The following is a 27631-nucleotide window of genomic DNA, read 5'->3' on the forward strand; positions in this document are numbered from 1 at the left end:
GTAAGTACGATGCAGTGTCCCCACTAGATTAAAAGCAGATCTTCATAATTGATGACTGATCTCATTTTTTTGTATAGTATTCTTAATCCATAAATAAAAGTTTTTTACTTAAAATCGTTTGTCGGAGTCTTTCATTTTTTTGGCAGATAACCGCGGAATTTGGAAGCCCAAAAAAACCTATGTCCAGCAATGGCAGTTCATCGGTTGATATGATAGAGTTGGGAGAGTGTATGTTATGGTTGTTTAGTGAGTGAATTGCATCGGGGTGAAAATAGAAGCAATAACTCGACGCATGTCCTATTTGCGGAGACGTCGGTACAGATTAAAGTGTAAAAGTGGTCAGATATGTGACCCAGTTTATAAACACACTACGTCTAACAGGTAGGTACCGTCTAGATAAATTGCTAGTACGTGTCCGTGATACTAATATCTAGTCTTTCTTATTTATTATCAAGCTCACATAAAATATCGTGATGCTTTTTTTTTTTAATGTTAAAGTTTACAAGTCTCTTAATTTCTCGACATTTCTGACAGCGATCAGAAACAGTGTTTGACTCGGATAGGCATATTATGTGGGAAAAATGGAAAATAAATGCTCGGTTTTGTGGGATAGTTACTAAACTAACTAACTTTAAAATTCAATAAACACGTAAAAGCAACTAAATAACCTTGTTATTTCATGTTATTTTGAGTATATAAAAAATATTTCGACCATAGGCCTGCTCAAAAGGGGCGCAATGAGGTCTTAAAAAAAAAAAATAACAGTTTGGCTCCCAATTTTTTTTATACAAAGTTAGAATAATGTACTTAAATAAAAATTCGTATGACACCGGAAGGAGAGCATAAGCAATTATGTAACGACAGTGACTTTCAATCCAATCCAAGTAAAGCAATGGCATTTACATTTGCACGTAGCACGAAGCACCGATGGATGTCGGGGTACAATTTGCTGAAGTGACGAACCCAATCTTACAGGAACGAATAATCGCTTAGCGGCACGTCTTTGTCGGTAGAGTGATAACTAGCCATGGTCGAAGCATCTCACCAGACTAAAGTCAGTGTTTGTAGATCCCCCACTAGGACTTCAGACAATATCAAGCGAATCACAGAGTCCCTAGACACATGTTGCACAGGACCGGCGAGTGTGGAAGTCCTTACAAAAGACCCACGTTATGATGATGATGATTTACGTCTTTCGTAGGTGCTTTAGATGTCATGTTTATTTAATTGTACCCACTGTTAATTTAATTTAGTTTTTTTTTATGTGTATAGACGAGCGCTTGACTGCAATCACACCTGATGGTACTCGTAAGTGATGATGCAGCCTAAGGTGATTGAAGGTACTCATATAGGTGCTAGATCCTTGCGGTGCGAATCAAAAACGAAGATGCAAAGCGCTTCGTACGCGTCCGCGGTATATCGATTGCAGATTCTTACGGTGCCTCGCGGTAATTAAACAAAAACGTCTTCCTTTCGTATCAATTGGTGAATTACACAGCGGTGGGCGTTTTTTAATAAACTGAGCAATAAAAAGAAACCGCAAAACAGGAACGCGATCTGGACCAATTATAATATCTTTAATGTTGCGTCCAGTTTTATTACTGCAGTTAGCACAGATTAGGCAAAAACAGATGGCGCTCTAAGTTCCTAGAGTACGTTTTAAAAGGTAACAGCTGAGTTACGTAAAACTCACATCATGATCCAACACCCTCAGCACAATAATATCCCACAGATGAGAACGGACTCTTTCATGAGATAGGTAGAGCTGTAAGAGCGGTGTTAGAGGTCTTGGGATGATAGCAAAAATTTACTAACAATGAGAGAATGAGTTTAAGCCAATTGGTTAAAAATTAAAATCTTAAAAGGTATTTTGCTAACATTATATTTGAGAACAAATATAAATCAAATAAATTGCCTATATAAAATTATGGAGTCCACAAAACATCTTGTGTTTTTCTCTACTCTGTGCGTTTACATTGAGAAATATTTAAATCATTCACACATTTACTATGAAAACATCGGCTTCCGTGGTTAATTTCTGTATTTAAGCTATGCTTACTTTGGGGCTAGGTGGCGATGTGTGTATTGTCGTAGTATATTTATTTAATTATATATCCTACAATTACTTTCGATATGCTTTTAAAAATCAGTCAAAAGTTTTTATCAAACTAATGAAGATGCATCCTGGTTAGCATATTATCCTTACTTAATGAAGTAAGGATAATATGCTAACCAGGATGCATCTTCATTATTAGTAATGACTAATATTATAAATGCGGTGTTTGTTTGTCCGTCTTTCACACCCTAAGTAATGAACCAATAAATTTGATTTTCGGCATAGAGTTAGTTAAAAGGTTTGAGAGTAACAAAGTACTTTTTTCCATAGGAATACAAATGGTTCCCACGGCTAGTCATTCATAATTTTAATATTAGTGACAACAGAGGCTTCACTGAGGAATGAGAAGGCCTCCTTTTACTGTACGGATAGCATGGGCAGGAGACAATTATCTCCCCGGGGAAAGGATGAAAATGTACCTTCTCCCACAGCTTTATCAACTCTTAGAGCACTGGCGCATAAGTGGAAATAACATCCAAATAATATATGTGTATTAATAAACGGGAGTAAACGTTCATTATATCTCTTGTCAGGGGATATAATCGGGGGATATAATTTTTATCTCCCGCCCGTGCTAGCACTGCAGGACCTCATTAATAATAGTGGCATAACCACAGAATTAGGAACATACAGAATCCTCATTCAGCCATTATTGCATGCACCGACCGAGCCGATCCGAGCCCATCTCACTTCACACCAGCGGAATGTTGCTAGCTAACGATCTTTTCCTATTTTCCCCATTATATGGTATGGTACGTTTAGAACATTATAGGTAAAATAATTACTGACAGTAATTATTCTGCTAAATGAATGAGGTGACTAAACAGCTGTTCGAGTAACACTTTTAAAGTGGAGTGGTTTTTGATGCTTTAATATAAGTCGTGTACACGGTTTCTTGGTTTCTATATGTTCTTAATTATGTGGGCATAACTAATCGTTGTTAAGCTCCGTTGTTTCATGCTCTAGCATTTGAACGGTACTGTAAGTTAGAGTGCATAACTAGATACTCCGACCATCATGATCATCACTTCAACCGGTTGACGTCCACTGTTGACCATAGGTATTTGGTCAACAGTGCTGGTCACGGTCCTGGGCCCCTTGCTTTCAGCGGCTCCCAGGGACTCGTTGGGGGCCGACCAACGCTGCGTTTACAGGCGCCATTCCAGAATTTTCGAGTCCCAATATCTATCGGTTATCCGAGTTATGTGCCCCACCCATTGCCACTTCGGCTTCGCAACTCGCTGAGCTGAGTTTGCTTCTACGGATCTCCTTATTTCTGATTTGATCAGGTAGGGATACCTACTTCTTGCATTGCTCTCTCCATCGCCCACTTAGTGACTCTGAGCCTTCTTGTATGACCCATAGCAAGTGACCACGTTTCAGATCCGTAAGTCATCTTTGGCAACACGCACTGTTCGAAGTTCACACTGCCGACTTTATGCCACTTTTATTATTGGGTATATCTTTCCATTCGATTAAGATGCGTAAAGTTAACACAAAATACTTTCTATTATAAATTGAAGTTTACCAGACGATTTTACAAAAAACAGTTGACTTATTATCTAGGCTATTTATTTCAATAGTGCGATGAAGTTATAATTATGATGGAGGCGTAAATTAATTGAACGTGGGGCGGGAATGTTACCCCTTCCATGTAAGAGCAATTTCCTCCATGAATAGTAATGTGGCATTTTCATATTTTGGTATAGGTAATCACTACATACCTAAATGTGAACATCCGTAAACGTCAAATCAAACAGCAGAAATTAAGTTACGAGTGAGTTGCTGACGTAAACTCAATTCGCATCGGAAATTGAATCAATCGCGTTTTACAACTGCAAACACGTTACGTTTATGCAGTGGAATTAAGAGCTGTGAACATTTCGAATCGCTCGATTTATGCAGATTACGTAATAGCACAGAGTAAGGATGGCCATATAGAGATCCCATGAATCCCAATGAATGAACACACTGAATGCAATGAAGCACAATGAAATCTTGCTATGTGTATGGGGCCGTAAGGACTTCCCTCAGTGACCCAGATACACTGTCGCGATGCTGTCGTCCTTTACCACGAGATCAATTTTTGCATCGTCGGTAAAAGTGCAATCACAAGGAGTGATGGATTCGATTAGAGTAATACTTTTATCACAAGGTTTTTTTACCCGAAAAATAGACGGTCTGATTTTGCCGAAAGAGAAGACGAAGAGGAGTATGGCGGTTATATTAAACCCACAGAATTACAAACATACAGAACCCTCATTCAGACATTTTTGTATGCAGTGCATTGTGTTCAAAAACTGTGAAAACGCCCCGCGCACGTCTCTCTACACATCCGCGCAATCTTGCTAGTTCACACACTCTTCCCATTTTTCCCATTTTATGGTAAACGTCTAGAAATTAATTATTGTCAACCGCTAAATGGACTGTTCGAGAAACACTACTAAAGTGGAGTGGTTTTAATTGCTTCAGTATTAGTCGTATACACGGCTTCTGTATGTTCTCAACTCTGTGTTTAAACCAATACCTACCCAAATCGGTTTTAGGCCCCACGAGTATTCTATTCCGTTTAATCAGAATACAATACGACTTATAATCTCAGTTGTTTGCAAAGCTTTACGTTAATGGCCTTTATCGTTAAACCAACAGTTTATATCGATCTGTTAGATCAAAACACGTTTAAGAGTTTACAGAATGTTATAAACTTTTCGTTTGAATTGTTAGTCTACCCACAAGAGCAGCAAACCGTTTTGAAAGGTCTTGTCATAAATAAACAATATTTTAGAGTGTATTGGCGGTTTTAATGTATTTTTTTTGTCTGTACAGTGTTTGTCTGGTGTGAAGGAATGCGACCACGAAAAATTCCATGGCGTAACTAGGCAGTGTGGGTAGTACAATATCATCATCAAAATGGCGACCAATGGATGCTCACTGCTGGATTTATAGTAAATTTTTTACTTGTAAACAATCTTTTATTTACTTTTTACTTTAAAGTATTATTAAAAAGTATTAAAAAATTTACATACATTCGTAAAGAAAATCACAATAGTATTTTTTTTTGTAATAATAGAGAGACCTTCAGGTGGTCCACATGATGGCAAGTGAAAAACCGTCGCTTATAATCAGGGATGGAAACTAATTATAAAAAAAAAAAAACTTTTACTTTGAAAGAGGTACTTTATTTTTCCTTCACTTAATTTAACTTATTGTAATATGAGCGAAACAGTCTTATATTAAAAAAAAAAAGTATTTTTATATAACATTTAGATTAATATTATAGAACAGTAATGTCTCTACATAGTCATATGATATCTCACAAGATAGAAAAATTCTAAAGATTGTTAAATGATGTTAGAAAAGAGCAACTGCTGAGTTTCTTGCCGGCTCTTCTCGATGGAATCTGCCCTTCGAACCGGTGGAAGAGTCACTACAAACAGACTGATTTGACGTTTCAAAAGTGCTTATAAACTAGGCCTAATTGAAATAAATGAATTTTGTTTTTTTATAATTTTAGTATAAAACAAACTAGCTCACTGTCTGTTTATCCGCTAACTCCACACTATGGATTCTGATACGGTTTTCACCATCGTATAGATATTTTTTTACAGATTCTTATTAATACAAGTAATAAAGCTTAAAAAAAAATTTTGTAATTAGAAAAAATAAACATATATTGCAATAAACTCGCCGAAAAATAAATGTACATGGCTTGTGTCGATTAAACTAAAGAGGTAGTTTCTTAAAAATATTTAACTAGAAAATTGTACTTCTTCCATAATCCACTAAATATTTCACAGATTGATTCACAGTATCTATATATTTCATTGTAATTTTAATAATTATTTGCGAAGCCGAGTGATTTTCTCATGGACCCTAGCCATAGCGTAGGCCTTTCGCGCGTCGCTTCCAAACAGAATTTGTTCGTATTGTGTAACGAAAAGGCAGTTGCAAGCATTGTTTATTAAGGAAATTCTTCTAATCAAAGCCAGTAACTTCACTTTTTTTATCTAATTTATACCCGTGCTTATTCAGGATGCGACCGTAGTTATTAATAATTTTCATAGGGTGACACTATTCTACCAGATTTAATAATAAAAACACTAAAAGTGTCCCTTGTCGCCGAGAACAAGACTCAAAGCACTCAAAGTTTACGTCTAAGTGAAACAGAAATGTATGACTCCCGCGTTTGCTTACTCGTAGTGTCGCTGGGAGCAGTTGTTCGCTGACAACTGTTACCGACGATATGCTTAAATTGCTAAATTGCATATCTAGTGTCTTATTATTAAAGTTTCTTTGTATCCCACCCATCCGTTACTATTTCCGCTGAGGTTTCGTTATTTGTTTACTCTTTTATGTAATAAATACAGTAGTAAGCCGCCGGTTAAGAAGGCACCGCCCCTGTAAACAAAAGGATTTGTAAATTTGATGATCGATTGATTTACTGATTAGCGCAGTGGGCTGCGAACCTTGCTTTCTGATTCCAAGGCCGTAGGTTGGATTCCCACATCTAGACAATGTGTTTGTGATGAACATGAATGTTGTTTCAGTGTCTGGTTGTGTATATTATAAGTATTATATAACAATATAGTATTTGTAAGACAACATATTAGTCTATATAAACAAAAGGAGGATATAAACAGTCGACTTACAAGAAATGGTCATAAATTAGTGACATCTGCATATCGTCTGCGAAAGGTGCAGAAGTCATTTGTGGGATTGAGTATACGCTCTTATAATATGATTCCTAAGGTAAGGTAAGGTTTTGGGCCTACCAATGCTAAGTTTAAAGAATGTGTTAAAACACATTTATTACAGCGAGGTTATTATACAATTGATGAATTTCCTAATGACAAGGTTGCTTGGAAGCATCCGGCTCCGCTTTCATCTCTCACAAGATAGAAAAATGAATTTTAAAATGTAAAATGTAAATTGTTGATGTTGTAAAAGAGCAACTGCTGAAATTCTTGCCGGCTTCTTCTCGGTAGAATCTGCCTTCCGAACCGGTGGTAGAGTCACTACACACAGACAGACTTGACGTTTCAATAGTGCTTATATTAGGCCTACTTGAAATAAATGAATTTAGATATTTTTTTTTTTGAATTTACGTATTATTCATAAAAAAAATATTCTTCAGTCATCTTAGTACCCATAACACAAGCTACTCTTACTTTGTCACTAGATGGCGATATGTGTATTGTCGTAGTATATATATATCTTTAAGTTTCCGTTAATTTACGTTTTGCACTACGGTCAAGTAATGCCAAGTGGTCTTTTTATGTCTCTTTCTTTTTAATTTTGAGAATATTCCTGAAGCAGAGTACTCAGTCGTAAGCGGAGCAGTTATTGAGTAACTGATAATGCAGTCTAAGATGGTAAAGTTTTACGGGTATCACAGTTACATGAAATTCAATATTATTAATCGGTTTCTACGCGACATCGTACCGGAGCGCTGAACTGCTTGGCGGCACGTCTGCCTATGGAGATTAGAGAGCTAGTGGCTTATGGAGTGAAGATGAACGTAAACGACATATTAATTATTTGGAAATTTCAGCTGCATTTCTTGGTTTAAAAATATTTGCCAAAGAACTGTTTGACACGCAGATTCTCCTTCGTATTGATAATACCAAGGCAATTTCACACTTTAATCGAATGGGTTTTTGGGAGGAATTCAGTTTCCACATTTGACAAATGTCACAAAACAACTTTGGCAATGGTGTGAAAGTGTCGATAGGATGGTAAGTAGCCACAGCCCAAGCCTGACCCATTGCTGGGCAAAAGCCTCCTTTTCTCTTTCTACTTATAGCGGTCTGTCGTTATTTGTCCCACCCCTTCAAATTAGGCATTGAGTTCGACTCGCTAGCCATTCCTCAATTGGCTTTTATGCCATTTTATATTTGATGGTACCTATTTTGAGGTTGCCTTTGCCTATATGACTCGAGCGTATTGCGCATCGCATGACCTATGCCATTTAATTACACGTAGCAATTTAAAAAAAAAGCTTACCAGGCTGCCATCTGGCTAGCAGGAGAATGTCTGATAGCGTTATATGGAACTATCAGGTACTCCCTGTCGTTCTTGAATTGCTTCAATATCTTATCAGCCCTGGAAAAAACACCTTAATATAGTATCTATACACCATTTTTTTATATTGTCTTGCCATGCTAAACGATATGTTAATACATTTTTAGTTTTAAAGATGGAAAAAAAATTAAAAAATTATGAATGTTTGTATGTTTTATAACTTTTTAAAAGACTTCAAGAAAAGGAGGAGTATCTCGATTCAGGTTTATATTTTCATGTTAGTTACACCAGAACTATTTATTAGCAGATTAAAAAAAAAAAGTTTGACTTAGTATAGTATTTATAGTATTGTGGAACAAGGTCGTCCTATTGTCATCAGGTTAAGGTATATTGGTAGGATCCTGTAGAACTTGAGGGAACTCTTTAGCAGCATTATAGTATTTTTTTCGGAAAACACCATTTGATCAAGTGAAACTGATGATAAAGTACGGATGGCCATTGGAACTACAGAAGTGAAACTAATGGTTAAGTTCTGAACGGCCCCCGGTACTATAGAATAGTACATATTGCACGGGTTGCGAGTAGTTATTATACTGTTGCCAAGCCATTTATGCTAGTCACAATAAAGGAGCTGACGGTGAAGTACCAGGAAAACACGTCAATAATTAACGCCACTGCAATAGGAAAACTGGGAAACTCATTGTCGAACCGCCCCGGTTTCGCACTGGTGCAATGTAGATATAAATATGGGGCAGTTTAGAGTGATTAATAATGCAAGGCTTAGCCAGCCTTTGCAATATAGCCCTAAAAAATGTTTAATCATCATAAGATGATGATGGATTTCAATGTACGCATGTTCTATGTACGCACCTTTATACAAATAGTTATAATGCGAAACGATACGATCTTATCCTTAAAATAAGACGAAATCGAAAACTCTTACGTGTTTTGCGAGCTGGTTGCTATTAGCGCGGTTTTTTTCCCGTAAGGCTTGACGTCTATTGAACCAAATCCCGCGAGCACTGAAGTCACCTGCAGAACAGATAGTTAAAAACTTTAATCTAGTTTTTACATAAATATAGGCTCGAACTTGACAAGCATCTCGAGTGAGTAGATGTGTCCTAAGATGGAACCCATTTTTTCAAAATTTTCCTATAATGTGAACAATATTTTCGTTACTTTTTAGTGTAAAGTATGTGTTTATGTACAATGTAATTTAAAATTCAGCGCTCGATCTTTCAGTGCATCAGTCACATTAGCACACGAGCGAAGCCCATTTTTTAACAATGCAACAAGTGGCAGTTACTGTAGCCGAAACTGCAAGGGATTATATAATTTAAAAAAAAAACAAGTGTGATAAAAAAAAATAGATAGATATTTTCTTTAGGCTATTGTGATTTTATTATTTTCTTAACAATTTAATAAACTTTATACGAAAAAACAAAGAAAATATTGTTTACGTTATAAGAAAGGCGAGAGAAATAGACTTTTTTTTAAAGGTTATTAAGATGATAATCAGGGACATAGATCTCAGCACAGGGTTTTCAAAATCTAAGCCATGCGTATGAGAAAAGTAAACGGAGATCGCTTTTGTCTGACCTATTTATTGCTTTTAGATCGTTTCAGTTTTATGTTTGTTGAAACAATATGCATAGTTTTGCATGTGTCGTATCACAAAGAGATAAGCGGTTGCCAGCAGTTCCTATTACAGCTGGTATTTTAGTCTGTATTACTTAAGATATTTATATTCAAATTCTTTATACATTTAGGCCTATCGAAGCCGTGTGAGGTATACAACGGGTTCTTGGGCGTCGAACAAAGCAAACAATCCCCTTTGTTTGCTTTGTTGTTGAATGCCGTGGTGGTATAATGGTCTGAGGCAATAAAGCTTTTCTAACACGCCAAAAAAAGGCCTATAACAATCACTTCGACAAGGATTTCGACATCACTTTTGCGGGTACAACCCCACCCCTAACTTTTCTAAATTATGTGCGTTTAAACCAATTAAAATATCACTTGCTTCAACGGCAAAGTAACACATTGTAAGGAAACCTGCATGCCTGAGAGTTCTCCATAATGTTTTCAAACGCTGGGCCAGCGTGGTGGACTACTACGACTACGGCATTAACCCCGTCAATTCCATAAGACTGGTCTTAGAATTGTCTGGAATATATCCAGACTATTCTTAGACCAAGGCGTGATTAAAATCGCAAATTTAGCTTTTGTTATAAATTAACGGATGCAGTTATTACAATCACCTCTGTCACTTCTGACGACCTCCCTGGCGCAGAGGTGAGCGCTGTAAATTTAAGTAGGAGGTCAATTTGGGAATTTATAATTTCCGAATTTTGCTCTGGTCTGGTCTGGTGGGAGGCTTTCACCGTGGCTAGTTACCACCCTACCGACAAAGACGTGCTGCTAAGCGATTTTGTGTTCCGGTGCGATGTTGCATAGAAACCTATAAGGGGTATAACTACCATACTCCCTAATAGGTTAGCCCGCTACCATCTTAGACTGCATCACTAATCATCATATTATGAGATTGAAGTCAAGGGCTAACTTGCAGTAATAAAAAAAAAAACTTTCCAATATCCGAAGAATAGTATTAACGAATTGCTGTAGTGATATTATCAAGCAAGAAGATGAGCCCCCACTTTGGTAACATCCCGAGACGTTTGCCAAATACAATATCTAAATGTGGCCGAAACTGATTAGTTACAAATATGGACAATTAAAAAGACAAATAGCCATAGCAGATTAATGAGCTATCACGGGGCAATACAAAATTGGGCACAAACAAGACTGCCGTAGCGCCAAATCCACGTATCTATACACGACATTGCCACCGAATCGTATTTATATCTTAACCTTAAATCAACCTTGACAGAGGCATGAAAAATGGGTTTTCTTACATTTAAAAAATCAAACGGCTGGCGTGGCACAAAAAATTACCGGAGCTAAAATAAAGATCCAGTGACACTCGGGTATTATCAATCTGTTTTAACTAGTCGGGGGAACTATGCACGCGGTATGTGCGTGTGGGTGTGGGATGTTTGCGTGTGCGCGTTTGGACGTCTGCCAGTCGCGGTGTCGGGCACTCTGGCGGTGTTGCTGATACACTGTGCCAGTGCGTGTCACACACGTCACTCTGTACGTTTTGTAGGAAGTATGTCGGTGTTCCTCGGGATATTTCGGAGAGTGCTCAGAAATTATTCCATTTAGTTCCTATTTTAACAACGCACTGCAAGATAGCATTTCATCACTTTTTGGGATATTATGAATCAATATCATATCATCCAATGGGTTGATAGTCCCTGCAGTAGGCCGGTAATGACCGGCTACAGGGCACGGGTCTCCTCCCACAATGAGAAGGGGTTAAGGCCGTAGTCCACCACGCCCAGTGCGGATTAGTGGACCCCACTCACCTTGAGAACATTATGTAGAACTCTCAGACATGAAGGTTTCCTCACGATGTGTTACTTAACCGTTGAAGCAGTGATATTTAAATTACATAAAACGCACATTAGAAAAGTGAGAGGTGCGTGTTGAGATTAGAACTCGGCCTCCCGAAAGTGTAGTCGAGTTCCTACCCACCTACCCGGGCTGTCACCGCTTCGCTTTTATTATGAATAAATAAATATAAATATATGACGGCAGTAGGTACAAACAATGCCATCTAGTAGCGACGCTTGTGGGTACTATGATATAAATACTTATACCTGTTATATCGATAAATATATATGTAATATTTAATTTGTGTAATTTAGTTCAAGTATTAGTATGCAGTTATTCGTATGTTTTTTTTTTCCACAACCTGCAGTCTGTTATCCTCATGTTTTCCATATTCTAAGGTTGCCTGGAAGAGATCACTACTAAGCGATAAGGTTGCCTTTTGTATACTGCTTCTGTCTGTGCTTTTTTACCAAGCCACTAAAAAAAATTAATTTTGATAACAAAAGCATTTTCCATTTGTGTGAATCTCCGGTCTGGTCTTAATAATCCGGTGGGATGCTCCGGCTAGTTACCACACTACCGACAAAGACGTGCCGCAAATCGACATAGCGTTTCGGTACGATGTCGCTTAGAAACCGATTAGGGGTATAGCATAATGTAACTGCCATATCACTCACAGGTTAGCCTGTTACCATCTTGAACTGCATCAACAATTACCAGAAGTGAGATTGAGAAAGAGATTGCAGTCGTAATTCTTATAAAACCCAAGCGGTATCCACAGTGCCAGAGAGATCATCATATCGTCCAAATACGACGCTTCGAAAGACGTAAGATTTTGGTCAAGCGAGAGCCCTACAACTGAAAGACTGGGATCGTCCCGATGCCATTGTTTACTCGTATGTAATATATGTAATTTTCGATACCAACAATAAAGTTGGAAATTTTATTTTATTTAACTACCTTAAATAAATTATTTAGCTGCATCTCAGAGAAGAAAAAAAAAAGTAACAGCGCGGGTAGGCAATGCGATGCGGTGGGTCGTGGTTAATTGTGAACAACACCAGATGAAAAATTTTATGGGTAAATTGACAGAATGTTATTACATCTATCAATATTACTTTTACCATTGCCATGCCATTTAACACATTAAATGGCAGATTAATAGAATAGAGATAACGTTAATTTAATTTTAACGTTAGTAAATTCAAAATTTAAACAATGATCAAATTTAAAGAAAACGCGCGAACTTTTTGCGACGAGACCCTACGGTAGTAGTGCTGCGCGAGTTCTTCGTCTGCGTTTATTACGATTTTTAAAAATCACGTGGGAATCGTTTGTTTTCCTGAGAGAAAAAATAACTTTTAAAAATACTCTCCGTTCTTTCAAATAACTCTATGCCAAAAATCAAGTGATTTATTGCTTAGTTAGGGTGTAAAGTAACAGACAAACAAAAAAAACACACTTTCGCATTTACAATATTAAGTATGGATTCCTATTAAATATGATTACACAAATACTTTGAGGATGTCTACGCACTTTCAGACACAGCATCGAAAATAAACACAGAATGCGTACGTAGTTGGATAATGGTCGAACGTTCCACGAGCCAATGTGACAATTATTACAACCAAAACTGTTTTCTAACATATGGACTCTAAATTTGGCTCAGAGGATGGGACGAGGGCCGAGCGTGTTTACTATAGACGTAAATAGACTTTCTTCGAGCTCCTTATGTAAAGCTCCTGCCAACAAAATTACAGCAACATTTTCCATTATTTTTTTAAAAAGGAATTTAAATAGCGCCTGTTCCTCGCAACTTATTGCATTGAATAAATGGATTATTATTTTTTATTAAGTACATATTGTTTGTTCAAGTTTGCTTACTTAACAGACATTCATGAAATAAAGTCTATCTGTTTATAGTTACTCACTCTACCATAAAATTCGCGTCTTCGTCCGTGTTTGTTATTGTTTTATAAGCATCCCGCAGAAACAGTTTATTTCAGAGATGTATGGCATTCTATTAAGGAGTACCTAGTTCTACAGATGTAGCGGGTGTAGTTTTTAAAAAGAACTTATTCAATTAAGTGTGTCTCAAAAAATAACTTATTTGTTTATGTGTAGTCCTTTTTTGTTTTATTATATTTTAACTTCTAAATTAAAATGTCAAATGGGAATAAATTAAAAAGTATTTAACTTATATATATAAATACTCTTAATGACAAAACTATTTGTTTAATTAAATAACAATTAATACTGCGGTACTAATGGAAGCATCTTTTGTTCCCACAGGTGATTTCTTAAAAAAAATTGTTTTCATCGGCTTAGTTAGATAGTTGACGGCTATGATAGTTAGATATATTTCATCGCCGTACTTTAATAATGTTGTTAATACTTTTATGTATCATCAAGTTTTCTCAGCTCTCCCGTAGTAATGAATTTTTAGGGGAAATTTTTCTACTTTGGTTTACATTATTGCAACTTTTAAGGATTTCCCATAATTTTTAAATAAATTATAGGTTATGTTACTGCGTGATAGTTATACTTGTTTTTGTAGAAGAAATAATTTAAAATCGGTCCTGTTCTTTTGAGTCTATTGGGTACAAACCACAAACAAAAAATCTTTCTTTCTTCGCGTTAATTACGGTAATTGTCAATCCCGCGGGAACAGTCAGTTTTCACGGGGTTTTTATTTATTATTGGTAGGTGTATAGTACTTATAGCCAATAGGTTTTTAGCGATAAGGCCGCCAAATGTACAACTTAAGTTCAATGTGTCGTCTTATGAAGTTGCTGTATATGTTTCTTGGTGTTTCAAGTTTTTTTTTCGACTACACATTAGCCCTTGATTGCAATCTCACCTAGGTAGTAAGGGGTCGTTCATAAAATACGTGAGATGTTTAAGGGGCGGAGGTGGTCGTCAAATCTCATTTAATATTACGTTGGAGAGAAGGGGGGTCTCGGCAAATATCACGCAATTTTTTTTCTGATTTAAACAAAAAAAAAATTATGCTATTTTGGTCCATTGGTCTTTTTACAATAACAATCCAACGCGTTAACGTAAGAAAAACACAAATTGAAAAATCTCACGACATCTCACCAGGGGGGGAGGGAGGGACAGAAATTGAAAAAAAAACACCGCCAACCAAGTTTATTAATCTGGGGTATATTTAGATGTGCCGGGCCGCAGTTTATTTGTGCAATAAACATTGGCCTTCAAAATACAAAACTGGCTATATTGTTGCGAAGTTATCGACTGGCGACAATGTTATATAAGTAGTTTAATTCTATTTGCGTTTCAATTGAAAGAATGGCATGTACTATATGGATAAAACTATGTCTAAGTCCGCAATCTGATTTGGAGCAGCTTGGTTGGTCTATGCTCTAATTGTCTCTCGTGATACGGGAGGCCAGTGACTAAAAAATCTAAAAATGTTACATTTTTTTTTTTACATTAATTTATTTAAAACTAGCTGTTGCCCGCGACGTCGTCTGCGTTTGATTTTGTTTTTTTATGTGGCATTAAATTTAGATGTAGTACTAAAAAAATTTAAAGTATTCAGTATCGCTAAGCCTTAAATGAGGGGTTTGCTGTTGTCCGTTGAGGAGTTCTGTCCTCTATCTCCAACCACAGTTTGGGCAAAATTAAACACATATTATAACCTCTAAAGTACAAAAATAATTATTTAGATCGGTTATAATTTGACGGAGTTATGGTGTAAAATCGTTCAACACTTTCATCTCCTCTCCCAAAGGAACCGAGCTTAATGTCGGGATAAAAAGTATCCTATATTGTTTCTAATACCTTCAAGAATATAAATAAAAAGTTTCATGAAGATCGGTTTAGTAGTTTTCGCGTGAAAGCGTAACAAACAAACTTACATTCACATTTATAATATTAGTAGTGATAGTGAAGTAGGGAAGTATGGATAACCAATGCATTTTATCATTATCAAACTAACCTATTAACTTCTCATTGTGGTCTCGTCTCACAATGAGAAGTGTTTAGGCCGCAGTCCACCACGCTGGCCCAGTGCGGATTGGTGGAATTCACACGCCTTTTAGAACATTATGGAGAATTCTCAGACATGCAGGTTTCCACACGATGTTTTCCTTTACCGTTGAAGCATGTGATATTTTGTAATTGCTTAAAACGTACAAACTTAGAAGAAGAAGTATTTATTGCACATACAAATAGAGAGAGCCAGGTTAACAAAAAAAAACAATAATACACATATGCACAATGGCGGCCTTATCGCTTGAAGCGATCTCCTACAGACAACCTTTGGTTAAAGAAACATATTACATAAAACGGGATAGTGCAATACCCATATTGTGCTAATTATATACATTACACATACAATACATATTAATACTACATATATATAGTTAAAACATATATATTTATATATAAATATCCAAATATATATCAATATATAAACTTAAATACATATTACTATTTAAACATACACGTAAAATTACATAGATATTTTACTAGATACTAGACAGGAAATAGTCTTTTAACCGCGATTTAAAGATATTTAATGATTTGGTCTTAGAGTTGCGTGCTGTGGAATAGTATCAAGCAAGAAATCAAGGCCGTCGTATTAATGTCGCTGTCACTCTCGATCCCCGGATGTACAAGAGGTTAGAGGAATAAGGTGGTGATACATAAAAAGACATACGTAAGCACATAATTACCTTCCCAACGTTAATTATTCGTTCCCTCATAGATTTTATGTGAAGCAATTCGGGACGGTGTCTCGGCGGGTCGACGTCCACGAGATTCTGAAATAGAACTTTATTTTGACATCAAATCTTAATGATATCGAATCATAGATATATAAACATTATGTTAGTGATCGATAGGATAAAGGGAACAAGTAATAAAATATGATAACTAAGAATAATTAAAGGAGAATAAGTTAAGGATTTATCAGGTTTATGGGATGAAATATGAAAAAAGGCCGGCTGATTTAAAGTCAATTTATACTATAATATTTTTTTTCTTAGCTACATAAAACATTAACACAGCTATGAAAATTCTGCAAATAAATGCAAATGTCGACTTATTTTGAAAACTCCTCGGGAGAAAGACCGAATGACAAACATTTTTTAAGTAGGGATAAACATCTATGTGTAAATATTAAATTTTAGGTTAAAAGATGTTTAAACTTAAGAAAATTTAACATTGGTTTTCTATACTTAGCGTTTAAATAACTTGGCAAAAGTTACGATCAGTTTTTAAGAAGAGTTCCAACAACATTCATTCTTTCCTTGGAGTCTTCACTTACCATTACCCGCTCAATTACAATATGTGTGTCATGTGATACTCTTACTAGATGCAGCTTTTTTTCATAAGGATTTTTACACTTTTATTCTGAGTGTGCCTTGTGTGGGATAAAAATCTAATCATACTCACAAAAACACACTTAAGCTTTTAACAATACTTTACTAAGTAAAAATAACGTCTCCAACTAAAAATTAATAATGCAAAAATTTTACTCAAAGAAAGAACAGAATTCAATTTTTTTATTACAATTAAATATTTTCTATCCTGTCTATCGTTTATGAAAATAAAATATCTTTGTATTTAGTAGTCTATATATTAACGTTAATATTATAAGTCTGGGAGTGAATATGTTTGTTTACAATTTAAAGTAGGAAACTCAATAGTTATTGGACTGATTCCATAAATTCTTTCACTATTAGAATTACTATTATCCCGGATGGATACCAAAATATCATTAATATTTACATTTTTTTTAAGTGTTAATCATTTTTGTAGAATAACGTAGGTAATTAAAAACAGAATAAAATTATTTTAGGGTTTCCATAGTCGTGTCAATAACAAATCTTCTTAATATAAATCTTAAGTATTTGAAACAAAGTTGCTGTGCAGTTATAGTCTCCTTTATTTATAGTTCCTATTATTATGATTAATTCGATCAATTTTAAAAACTTTAATCTTTCTAGATGAAAAATTCAGTATTGTCGGAGTACTACTATGTATTTATTGTATTTTTTACGTGTAGTTTATTATAAAAAAATTGTCTATTACACTATTTTCATGATTGACATTACATGATTCGTAGGCCAAAGGTTTATTTTGCGCCTCTGCGCATATATCATTTTTAAGATATACTTCTTTTGGGGCGTTAAGGAAAATGATCAGAGTAAATTTTAACCATGCGCGCGCACACCGTCACGAAAAGTCGACACCCTTAAGTTAGCTATAGTCAACAATTTTTTTTTCAATAAAAGATTTGACACTCTTCACTTTGAATTGTCAAAGTCTTCGGACTCATACCGGTGATTTAATTGATTCAATTGTACGAACAAAAATCTCAAATTTTAATGATGAAAGTTGGTTTTCCGAAAATGAGAACTAGATAATGCGTTAAATAAATCTTTCAATGTATTAAATACCTTTTTCTATTGTTAGAGTAGTTTTTTCTACAAACACAGAATAAGGCGAAAGATAAAAAATTTAAAAAGATTTATATCCTGTTACGCCAAAGAAGTATAACGTCTATCGCGTGTACATAAGTACACACACGTTTTTTTTTTAATTTCTTGTTAAGTGAACCTGTTTTCTTTATATCTGCAATAAATACTTTATTTATCTATCTTTCTACACTGCCTCATGGTAAGTCTATTACTTTAAATGTTATTTTTCTTTTTTATCAGTTTCTGATTTCCCAATACATACTTATACAGCGTTACATAAAAAATACCAGAAAGCTCTCTGCCTGGAGTTGTTTACACGAAAACTAACAACTTTTGTTGTACGACTTTTTTTAACTCAATAGTTTGTGATATATTTTACATAGATACTCTACTTTTTACTACTCTGTAACGTAACATCAGTTACAGTTTTTGTCAGTAACAGTGTAATGTCACTTTACACAAATAAAATGTTTTTTTTTTTTTTTTGTATGAGTTGAAAAGTAGTAGAACAAAAGTTTTTAATTTTTTATGATAGAATCTACAAGAGCTTTCTGATATTTTTTATTTAATCCTGAATATGCAAGAGTATTTATAGCAGTTTTATGGTCCTCGCATACTACAATTACTTAACACCGATTAGACTGAGATGACAGAATTGAAAAGTGTTCTCCAAAAATGAAATAAAATAAAATGTTCGTGACCGTAGTATATAGAGAGTGGGCCACTTCAAGCAATACTTACTCTTATATATATTTTTAGAAACGAGTCGAGTCGCTATTGAATCGATATTGTTTGCGAAGGTCATTAGTCACCTAACATATAAAAATATAAAACTCTTACCACAAAAGGAACAGCCCCTCTTATAACGTTAACTTTGTTGCAGTAAGGTGCCAAGGCTCCAAGTTTCTCACTGGGCCCTACAAGTTTGTATCTCCCTCGGTTTTCGCACGCCGCCCAATGTCCCATCCGGATAAAACAGTACCCTTAAAAAGTCAACATATTATTATATTTGTATCCCACGGAGTGTGGTACATGGTTAGGGTGGTAACGGAGGCTAGTTACCATCGGTAGGGTGGTAACTAGCCTTATTGTATGCATTCCATTGTGGCCAAAGCAGTGAAAACGCCCAGCGTACGTCTCACTTTACACCCGCTTACGTTCCCGTTTTATGGTAAACGTTTATAAAATTTTATAAGTAAGTAGTTTATTATAATTATTTTGTATATATATATATATTTTAAACTTAAATGGCTGCACCGACTCGTTCCTTAGTTTTTCCTAACTTCAAAGGTTGTCTGGAAGAGATCGCTTTAGGGATAAGACCGCCTTTGCACGCTCTATTTTCTATTTTAAGTTTATTCTGTATATGTGTTTACTTTGTGTGTGTGCAATGAAGATTTGAAACAATCAAACAAACAATAAAATAATTACTTTCCAACTGAAACTGAACAATTTGTTCGAGAAACAACTCTAAAGTGGAGTGGTTTCAATATTAGTTGTATACACGGTTTTTGTATGTTCTTTATGCTGTGCTCGTGCCATGTGGTGACGAGAGATCAGAATACAGTGGTCATTACCTCACCTCTTCCCGGGGGTGTCGTACGAAGCGACTTAGGGAATATAACGAAGGGCGGGCAGAAGCTTGCTTTGTGCTACTACTACTAGGATCTGCACCAGCCCTGCGTGGTGATTATGTGCAAAACCTCCTGTTCGAAAAGGCTTTTGGTCCTGCAGTAGACTGTCACAGGCTGTTGTTATTTATGTTTCGGAGCGAAACGTGCGTACAGGGTACATTGCCGAAGATCTGTTTGGTGTGGAGTATAAGGATTGAAAAAATTATAAATTACAACATACAGATTCTCCTGCTGTTCGCGGAGTATAGCAAATTAAGCTTAATTTTCATAATATATTATGGATATCCGCAAAGTAATGCCTGCTTCTATCCAATAATTATTTATGAATTTTTTTCTTAAGAAATATAATTGTGGTTTCTTACCCGAACAATATGAATCCCACCCAGCTTCGTGGTAAGATTGTTTGATGTCAAACGATGGGCTCATCTTGATAGAATTAACACCTTTTTCCAACTTCTTACATTTGCCCTCGGAGAAAAATTCATATAAACTGTAAAACAAGATATAATATAAGTACTGAGCTTACTCTATATACTATCTTAGATAATATATATTTAGATTATACATAACGAATATACAAGCATCGTCATCTAGCCCCAAAGTAAGCGTAGCTTGTGTTTTGTGTACTAAGATAACTAATGATTAATTTTATGAATAAAATTACAACTATATTCATATTGCAGAAAAGAGCTGTACGGTCAATATATAAACTTAAATCACGTGAATCCCTCCGTGAAAAATTTAAAGAAATTGGTATACTTACGGTAGCCTCACAATACATTTATAACAATATAGTATTTGTAAGACAACATATTAGTCTTTATAAACAAAAAGTGGATATAAACAGTCGACTTACAAGAAATGGTCATAAATTAGTGACATCTGCATATCGTCTGCGAAAGGTGCAGAAGTCATTTGTGGGATTGAGTATACGCTTTTATAATATGATTCCTAAGGTAATTTTGGACCTACCAATCCATAAGTTTAAAGAATGTGTTAAAACACATTTATTACAGCGAGGTTATTATACAATTGATGAGTTTCTTAATGACAAGGTTGCTTGGAAGCATCCGGCTCCGCTTTCATCTCTCACAAGATAGAAAAATGAATGTTAAAATATAAAATGTAAATTTTTGATGTTGGAAAAGAGCAACTGCTGAGTTTCTTGCCGGCTTCTTCTCGGTAGAATCTGCCTTCCGAACCGGTGGTAGAGTCACTACACACGGACAGACTTGACGTTTCAAAAGTGCTTGTACTAGGCCTACTTGAAATAAATGATTTAAGAATAATATATATAAATACTTATAATATACAGATAAACCCTCAGACACTGAAAAACATTCGAAACCAAACCCGCGGCCTTGGACTCAGAAAGCAGGGTCACTGCTCACTGCGCCAATCGGCCTTCAAAATAATCATAAAAAAGTTAGCATGTGAAGCTTTCAAGACAAAGCAATGCAGCAGACATGTTGGGGCAAGGAGAGCATCCTATACTGGCCTCAGTAGTAAGAGTCTTATATAGCCTTTACATCTGTATTCAGTTGCAGTAAATAGACCCATGACCCATGATCTATAATAGAGTAAGGATGGGTATACAGATGTACGACAGAGCAGTATAGACAGAGCGATCTTGCGGTTGGTGCTGGGCAAGGAGAGGACTATATAGGCCGAGTAGTAAGGGACATATATAACCTCTATATTTGTATCCAGTTGCTGCAACTAGACTGTTCTATAATAGCGTAACGATAGTCATACAGATGTACGACGAAGTAGTATAGACAGAGCCATCTTGCGGTTGGTGCTGGGCAAGGAGAGGACTATACTGACCTGAGTAGTAAGAGACCTATATAGCATCTATATATGTTGTTTAGTGATTGCTAATTTCTTGGCATAAAAAATCTAATAACTGGTCATTTTTCAGTATAGATCCCACAATAAATTACCAGCAATGTAGTCAACTGTATAAAGTAAAAAAAATATATACTTGCTTACTCTTGTAGAGCATTTGATTTCCACGATTCATCGAAGGACAAATTCTTCCTCATTTCATGAGAAATGTACTTTGTGTCGAATATAATAGGAAATAAACTGTTAATATTCTTCTTAAACATGCAATATTTATTTGGCAGGGGACCAATAAACTGATTGTGTAAAAGAATTAGATCCAAGAAGACATTATGGCCGATAATAGGTTTCTGATGTGATGCAAGCAAATTGATGATTTGTGAAAAACCCAATAAATGGTTCATTAAATTTTCTTCTAATATAGCCATCGGTGCACTGTTTGCTCCTTCCACATTTTTATCTCTGTATATCAGAACCTGAAAAAAAAACACATTATACTCAACATTTGAAAATAAAGAAGAGAGTAAGAATGAACAATCCCATCGAATTTCCAAGCCCTCTTTTCAAATTATTTTGACTCCTCACTGTCTCTATTAAAAATATAAGCTTTTATATCATATGACATAAAGAAAATTGTTATTTGTAAGACCAGTGGACTGTAAAAAACTTGTTATTTAAGAAGTAAAAGCCATTTCACATGGTGAAATCGTGGGGAATAGTTAGTTTATTATAGAACGCAATTTAAAGAAGGGTTATTGTGTACCTACCAGATTGTTAACTTTGATATAATATTGCAAAATGAGGAATACCACTGTCAACAATTTCGCCAAATATCTGACAATACAAACGAAATGACAATCTCCTTACAATTTCTACTCTTTTGGATTCATAACATAGTGGATTTGTCAAAATAAATTCATAGTTTATATAAAACGTTTTAGTTTTAAGTTAGCAAATGTAGTTATATCACCACCACCTACCAATAATGGTAATGATATACCTACGTATGAATGCTTCATAAGTGCTTGTAATAGTTCTACATAAATCAAACCAATTGAATTTGAATTTTTGAATTGCAAATACGGATTATTAAATAAATAAATAGAAATTAAATCAAACAATTCACACATATGTATAATACTTCATAAGTTTTGCTTTGATACATCCATAACTCAACCAACAACTGACTCTGCATTAAAGTTGAAAGTAATTTTCCCTTTCAGGAACAATAAGGTTAACAAAGCGTTTTGAGGAGTTGCATCATTTATACAAGAAGCTTTGGTCTATGGTTATCATAAATTACCTTATGGCTATTACCTAAGCTATCAGTGGTAAGCACATTTGGGAACCTGTGTCTTATCTCGTTGTGAACAACGTAGCGCATTATTGGACACTTAACGTCTAAATAAACTGTTTCCTCTTCATTGTCTATCAGCCACCTGTAATTAAATTATATTCTGTATCACATCATTATTACACATATAAACCAGTGGCGTGCAAAGAGGGTATGCACAGGGTATGCAGATGATATAAAATGAAGTAAATCGTCAGTACGAGTTATAAATACTCAAGGCTTTCTATAACACTTAAAATGCCTATCCTTAAGTTTTCTCATACTGGAGATTTTCTTGATTTTATATCTTGTGCATACCCTGTGCATACCCTCTATGCACACTACTGATATCAACCAACTAGCCGTCGTCTGCGTTCTAAGGCCCCGTTAATTACGATTTTTTCCAAACCCGTAGGAAGTGCATTTTTCGTGGGATAAAAAGTAGCCTATGTTACTGTCCATCTGTCCGTAACTCTATGCAAAAAATGAACTTGATTGGTTTCTTAGTAAGGGACCATCCATAAATCTAGTCACACATTTAAGGGGAGGGAGGGGTCGACGAACTAAGACATTTTGTGTCAGGGGATGGGAGGGGTCCTAAATTACGTGATGTCACATTTCCTAATCTATGTGGATCTATGTGTTATAACACAAACTTCTCACAAATGTTACCAGCTGTGACAAGGGTGGGAGGGAACAAAAAAATCACAAAATTCGAGTGATGTATGGATGGATGCCCTTAGGGTATGAAGCAAGGACAAACAAACATACTAACGAAAAATTAAACACATCTTCCCTTTTATACTATTAGTTAGGAATGTTTTTATTTAACTTACATTGAAACCTCGGAGCAGTATTTTTGTAACTCTTTCTCATCTTGTATAGTGAAACCATGTACTAGATTATCAAGTAGAGTTTCGTCTTTCAGTTGCTGTTTTATATGCGCTTCTTCTGCTTTACTTAGGAAGGGGAGGCCATCATAAATAAACTGGAAAAGTTATTAAAAAAAAAAAAAATTACATTATAAGCAAGATTGTGTGGTTGTGGAAGATAGTGGTTATAGCATCAGCCTCCTCTTCAGGATGACTTAATTCGATCCTCGGCATGCACCTCTGGAGTCATGTGTGTTTATAATTAAAATATCACTTGCTTTTTAAGTGAAGAAAAAACATAGTGAGAAAACCTGCATGCCTGAGAGTTCATCGGGATGGAAGTGTCAATTACTATGCAAAACTTTCCAAGATCAGTTTAGCTGAGAAGCCATGCATTACTTAAACCTAAAGCTAGGAGGGTCCAATCGTACCCCGGGCCTAAAAGAGCCCACAAAAAACTTAGCTCGGTTATTTTTCAGCTATCACCATCTCACAGACAATTAATATTTTACATAATCCAAGCCAAATTATCATTCATAGGGCTATTTTCTTAATTCCCCTAAGAATATAACCCTGTTGCTTTTTGTGATAAGTAGTATCCTATATCCATCTTGAGGGTGCAAGCTATATGTGGGGTGAATTCCATTAAGATTGGTGTAGATTTAGTTAAAACATAGGTTACAAATACAACAACACAATAGGTTAGGTATGCCTAACAATATAGATTTTTTAATTAAATTAATTATTATATAATTGTAATATTGACATTTTTAACAAAAGGATAAATATTTTCAAAAATCAAATTATTAAGCACTATTCCACATAATCTTTAGGGAAATCATATATATATATTATTTTTTAAGTGTTTCTTTATCGTTTCAACTTTAATTTTATCTTAACTTTTTGTTAAATTTAATTCCAAGTTGTGTTCACATACTTTGGGTTGTAGCTTAGGACAAACCTTGTTAATACTTATATTTAGATCTACTTTTAGTTATTACCTGTTCTGTGTACCTAATAACAATAAACAATAAACAAATATTGTTTTAATAAATACCATTTTACCTTTTTAAAATTAAAATTGTGTGTGCATAGAAACTGTAGAGTAGATGCTTGGAATATAAAAGACTGATCAATATCAGCAACAGCTTGCGGACACAGGTGGAAAGTGTATCCCACTGCAGCATAACCGTCATCTTCACGATTATATTGAAACATGGTGAGACCAACTTGAGTCATTATCATTTTGCTCACTTCATTCTTTATTAAATCATATCTTTCTTTGTTTGTGTCAAATAACCTGAAAAATAAAAAGGTACCCTTATTTGCTAGGGATGTGTGCTATTTAAATTAATTACTAAGAACCCCAAATTGGTTAGAATTTTTTGAGGTATAGTTAGACAAAATTGTTGTTTTGTAAATAATAATATATACATATATACATTATCAATTTGTTGGCCACATTTTATCTAGACTTATAAAGCCATTCCATTAAAGCAACAATTGTGAAATTTACTTATAAAAATTATAAGCTGAGGTTGTTGAAGGTCTTTTCAAAGACCAGGGCACATTTGGAACTAGCTTTAATTCCAAGTTAACAAATATAGGTAAAGTATAATAATTTCGATACGTTCGAAAACAATCATACCTATGTTTAAAGCAGTATTCTGTTAATATAGCGGTGAATTCGGCATCAAATGCAACAAAACATGATCGTTTCAAGTTTTTGGTTATGTTTTCTAATTGTTCGCTGAAGTTCATCCTGGTTATCTCCATTTTTCCGACTGTAACATAAGAACATGTTACTGAGAATTGGGATCCAGAATATTACACTTTTTACGAATAAAATTATGATTTCTAGTTTTTATTTACCTACCTTTTAAAAAAAATTGTTGTGACTGCAGCGGGCACCGGCAGCCTACAGACTAGTTTGACAATTGACAAATGATTGGCGCATTTTTTTTTTATAGAGGTAAACACCAAGGTATATTACTGTACAGCCATGACATGCGCAAATCGCAATGCGTATTCTGCTGTTTCTTTACCTGTTTACGTTCTGTTTTGCCAACTTTATGTTTAAGAAGAATGTTGAACATTGGCGAAGTTAATTGTGTCCAGTGAGAACAACCCCAAGCTATAAAACCGAAATTAAATTCAATGGAGGTGGTAAGTCATGTTGAGTTGGTACTGCCGTGTCCCGCTTTTCTGTCAGTGTGAGGCACGACCTCATACTGACAGAAAAGCGGGACATTGTACCTCCTTGGAGTAATATTGTTCTGTGAGTCGTGCCGTCACTAGCAAGGCCGAATGTAATATACGGCACTTGCAAGGTCTGTTCAGTTGATAATAAACTGGATTTTTTAAAAATAGAGTACAGTTTAGTTTGAACCATTTTTGACCATAGAGAAGAACTCCAAAAGGAGGCGTTTTATTCAACTTAATTATAAAGTCGGCCAAAATAGGCACCCAATCAATATAGAATCCGTTTTTTGTATTCTTACATATTATATAATCAAAAAAAATATAATTAAAACTATAAATAACATTGATAACGTTCCAATAAACAGACGTGAATGTCTTTAAGGCATTTTATGTTTCTTAATTTTCTTGTGATAGAGCTGAGACAACTAACTTTGAATAAGTGTTTTTTATTTTGGTTTCAACTAAAAATTTAAGTGCTATTTTTAAAAGCGCCTGTGACATTTTATTTTTATTATATTTTTCTGTAACATAAGAACATGTTACAGAAAAATATAATAAAAATAACTATAAAGCCTATAACTATGGCTATCACAGAAAACATGAACAGTAATTTAATATGTTACTGTGTAAGCGCACTGAATATTGATGCTTTGTAAATTTTCACTACTATGTAACACTTTGAATTTATTATAGTATAGGGTAGCGGAAGTCAAAGACTTCAATTATCGATAACTGAAGTAATTAAAGTGTGTACAGACAGTTAGACGGCTATGACAGGCAGCAACTTTTGGAGGTTAATGCCCCCTGTCCATGATAGCCGGGCTGATAAATGAATGAATAAATTGCTCAGCAAACGAAAGTAGGAACACGAAAGTACGAAAAAGAAAAAATAACTCAGAAAAGAGGTACTTATGTGGTACACATATACAAATAAAATATAAATATATCAAGAAAAGAAAGTGCAGACGAGCACATTTCGCGTGCGGAACCCTAAAAATAAAAAAAACAGAAACCCGTCTAAAAACAAATGTCGCTTTGATGGTAAATTAGCTTACACGCAACATCGCGGATTACATAACGAGTTACCTACCTTATGTACGTACTCATATACACATAATATCTAGAGCGGGCCAAGGACACTGCTGCAAGACGGACGTGGTGAAACTTATTTCTATGGCAATACTGCATTAACGTCTTTATTATGAAACAGTAAATAATTATGCTCGTGGTTTTTAACATTCTAGTTTTTGATGTCAATTATTCTATTGGCGCACCTTGGAAGTAAAACCAACTAGTATGTCGTATGGCAAACAGCTTGAAGCTCTCTTATGCCGTCATGACCCTGCTGCACCCATAATTTTTATTCTTTAGATACTGCTAATCTTCTACTATTTTAACTCTTTTTTTCTGTAGGTACTGATCATCCTATTTGATATAGTCCAACAAACACAGCACCAATGGCTAAAGATTTAGCGATTTCCCAGCATTTTCGAGGTTTTATTCGAGGTTAAAAAGTAGCCTTTGTTATTCTCCGTCCTCTCAATTCTACTTCTTAGTCGTGCACTCTTGGCAGAGTGGTCGTGGTTGCAAAGTCAAAGTCAAAGTCAAAAATATCTTTATTCAAGTAGGCCCATCATAGATGGCACTTTTGATGCGTACCTAAGAATTACACGGTAGTGAGATGATGGCGATAACCACATTCGTAA

General features: G+C 35.2%; 1 protein-coding gene across 1 annotated transcript; it reads right to left on the reverse strand.

Annotated features, from left to right (window-relative positions):
- Positions 1-5572: 5572 nt before the first annotated feature.
- On the reverse strand, positions 5573-25634 carry LOC120624767 (pre-piRNA 3'-exonuclease trimmer-like). Its single transcript, XM_039891494.1, has 12 exons — positions 25600-25634; positions 25372-25507; positions 24789-25023; positions 23688-23839; positions 22822-22957; positions 21666-21994; positions 20036-20163; positions 18880-19022; positions 16291-16377; positions 9081-9169; positions 8120-8218; positions 5573-6514 (listed from the first exon to the last, which is right to left on the reverse strand). Exons 2-12 carry the CDS (start codon positions 25497-25499, stop codon positions 6451-6453), a joined length of 1590 nt encoding a protein of 529 aa, XP_039747428.1. The 5' UTR covers positions 25500-25507; positions 25600-25634; the 3' UTR covers positions 5573-6450.
- Between the last annotated feature and the right edge of the window lie 1997 nt (positions 25635-27631).

Source organism: Pararge aegeria, chromosome 6 (genome assembly GCF_905163445.1).
Source record: "Pararge aegeria chromosome 6, ilParAegt1.1, whole genome shotgun sequence".
Lineage (NCBI taxonomy): Eukaryota > Metazoa > Arthropoda > Insecta > Lepidoptera > Nymphalidae > Pararge > Pararge aegeria.

What these genes read in the sequence shown, in the direction of transcription:
- LOC120624767 (XM_039891494.1), bottom strand. Translation starts at nt 25,499, where the DNA reads ATGGAGATAACCAGGATGAACTTCAGCGAACAATTAGAAAACATAACC. An exon ending in TACTGCTCCGAGGTTTCAAT is followed by an intron (nt 22,958 to 23,687) that starts GTAAGTTAAATA and finishes ATTTAATTACAG; the next exon opens with GTGGCTGATAGACAATGAAG. An exon ending in GAATAATTAACGTTGGGAAG is followed by an intron (nt 9,170 to 16,290) that starts GTAATTATGTGC and finishes TCTGTTCTGCAG; the next exon opens with GTGACTTCAGTGCTCGCGGG.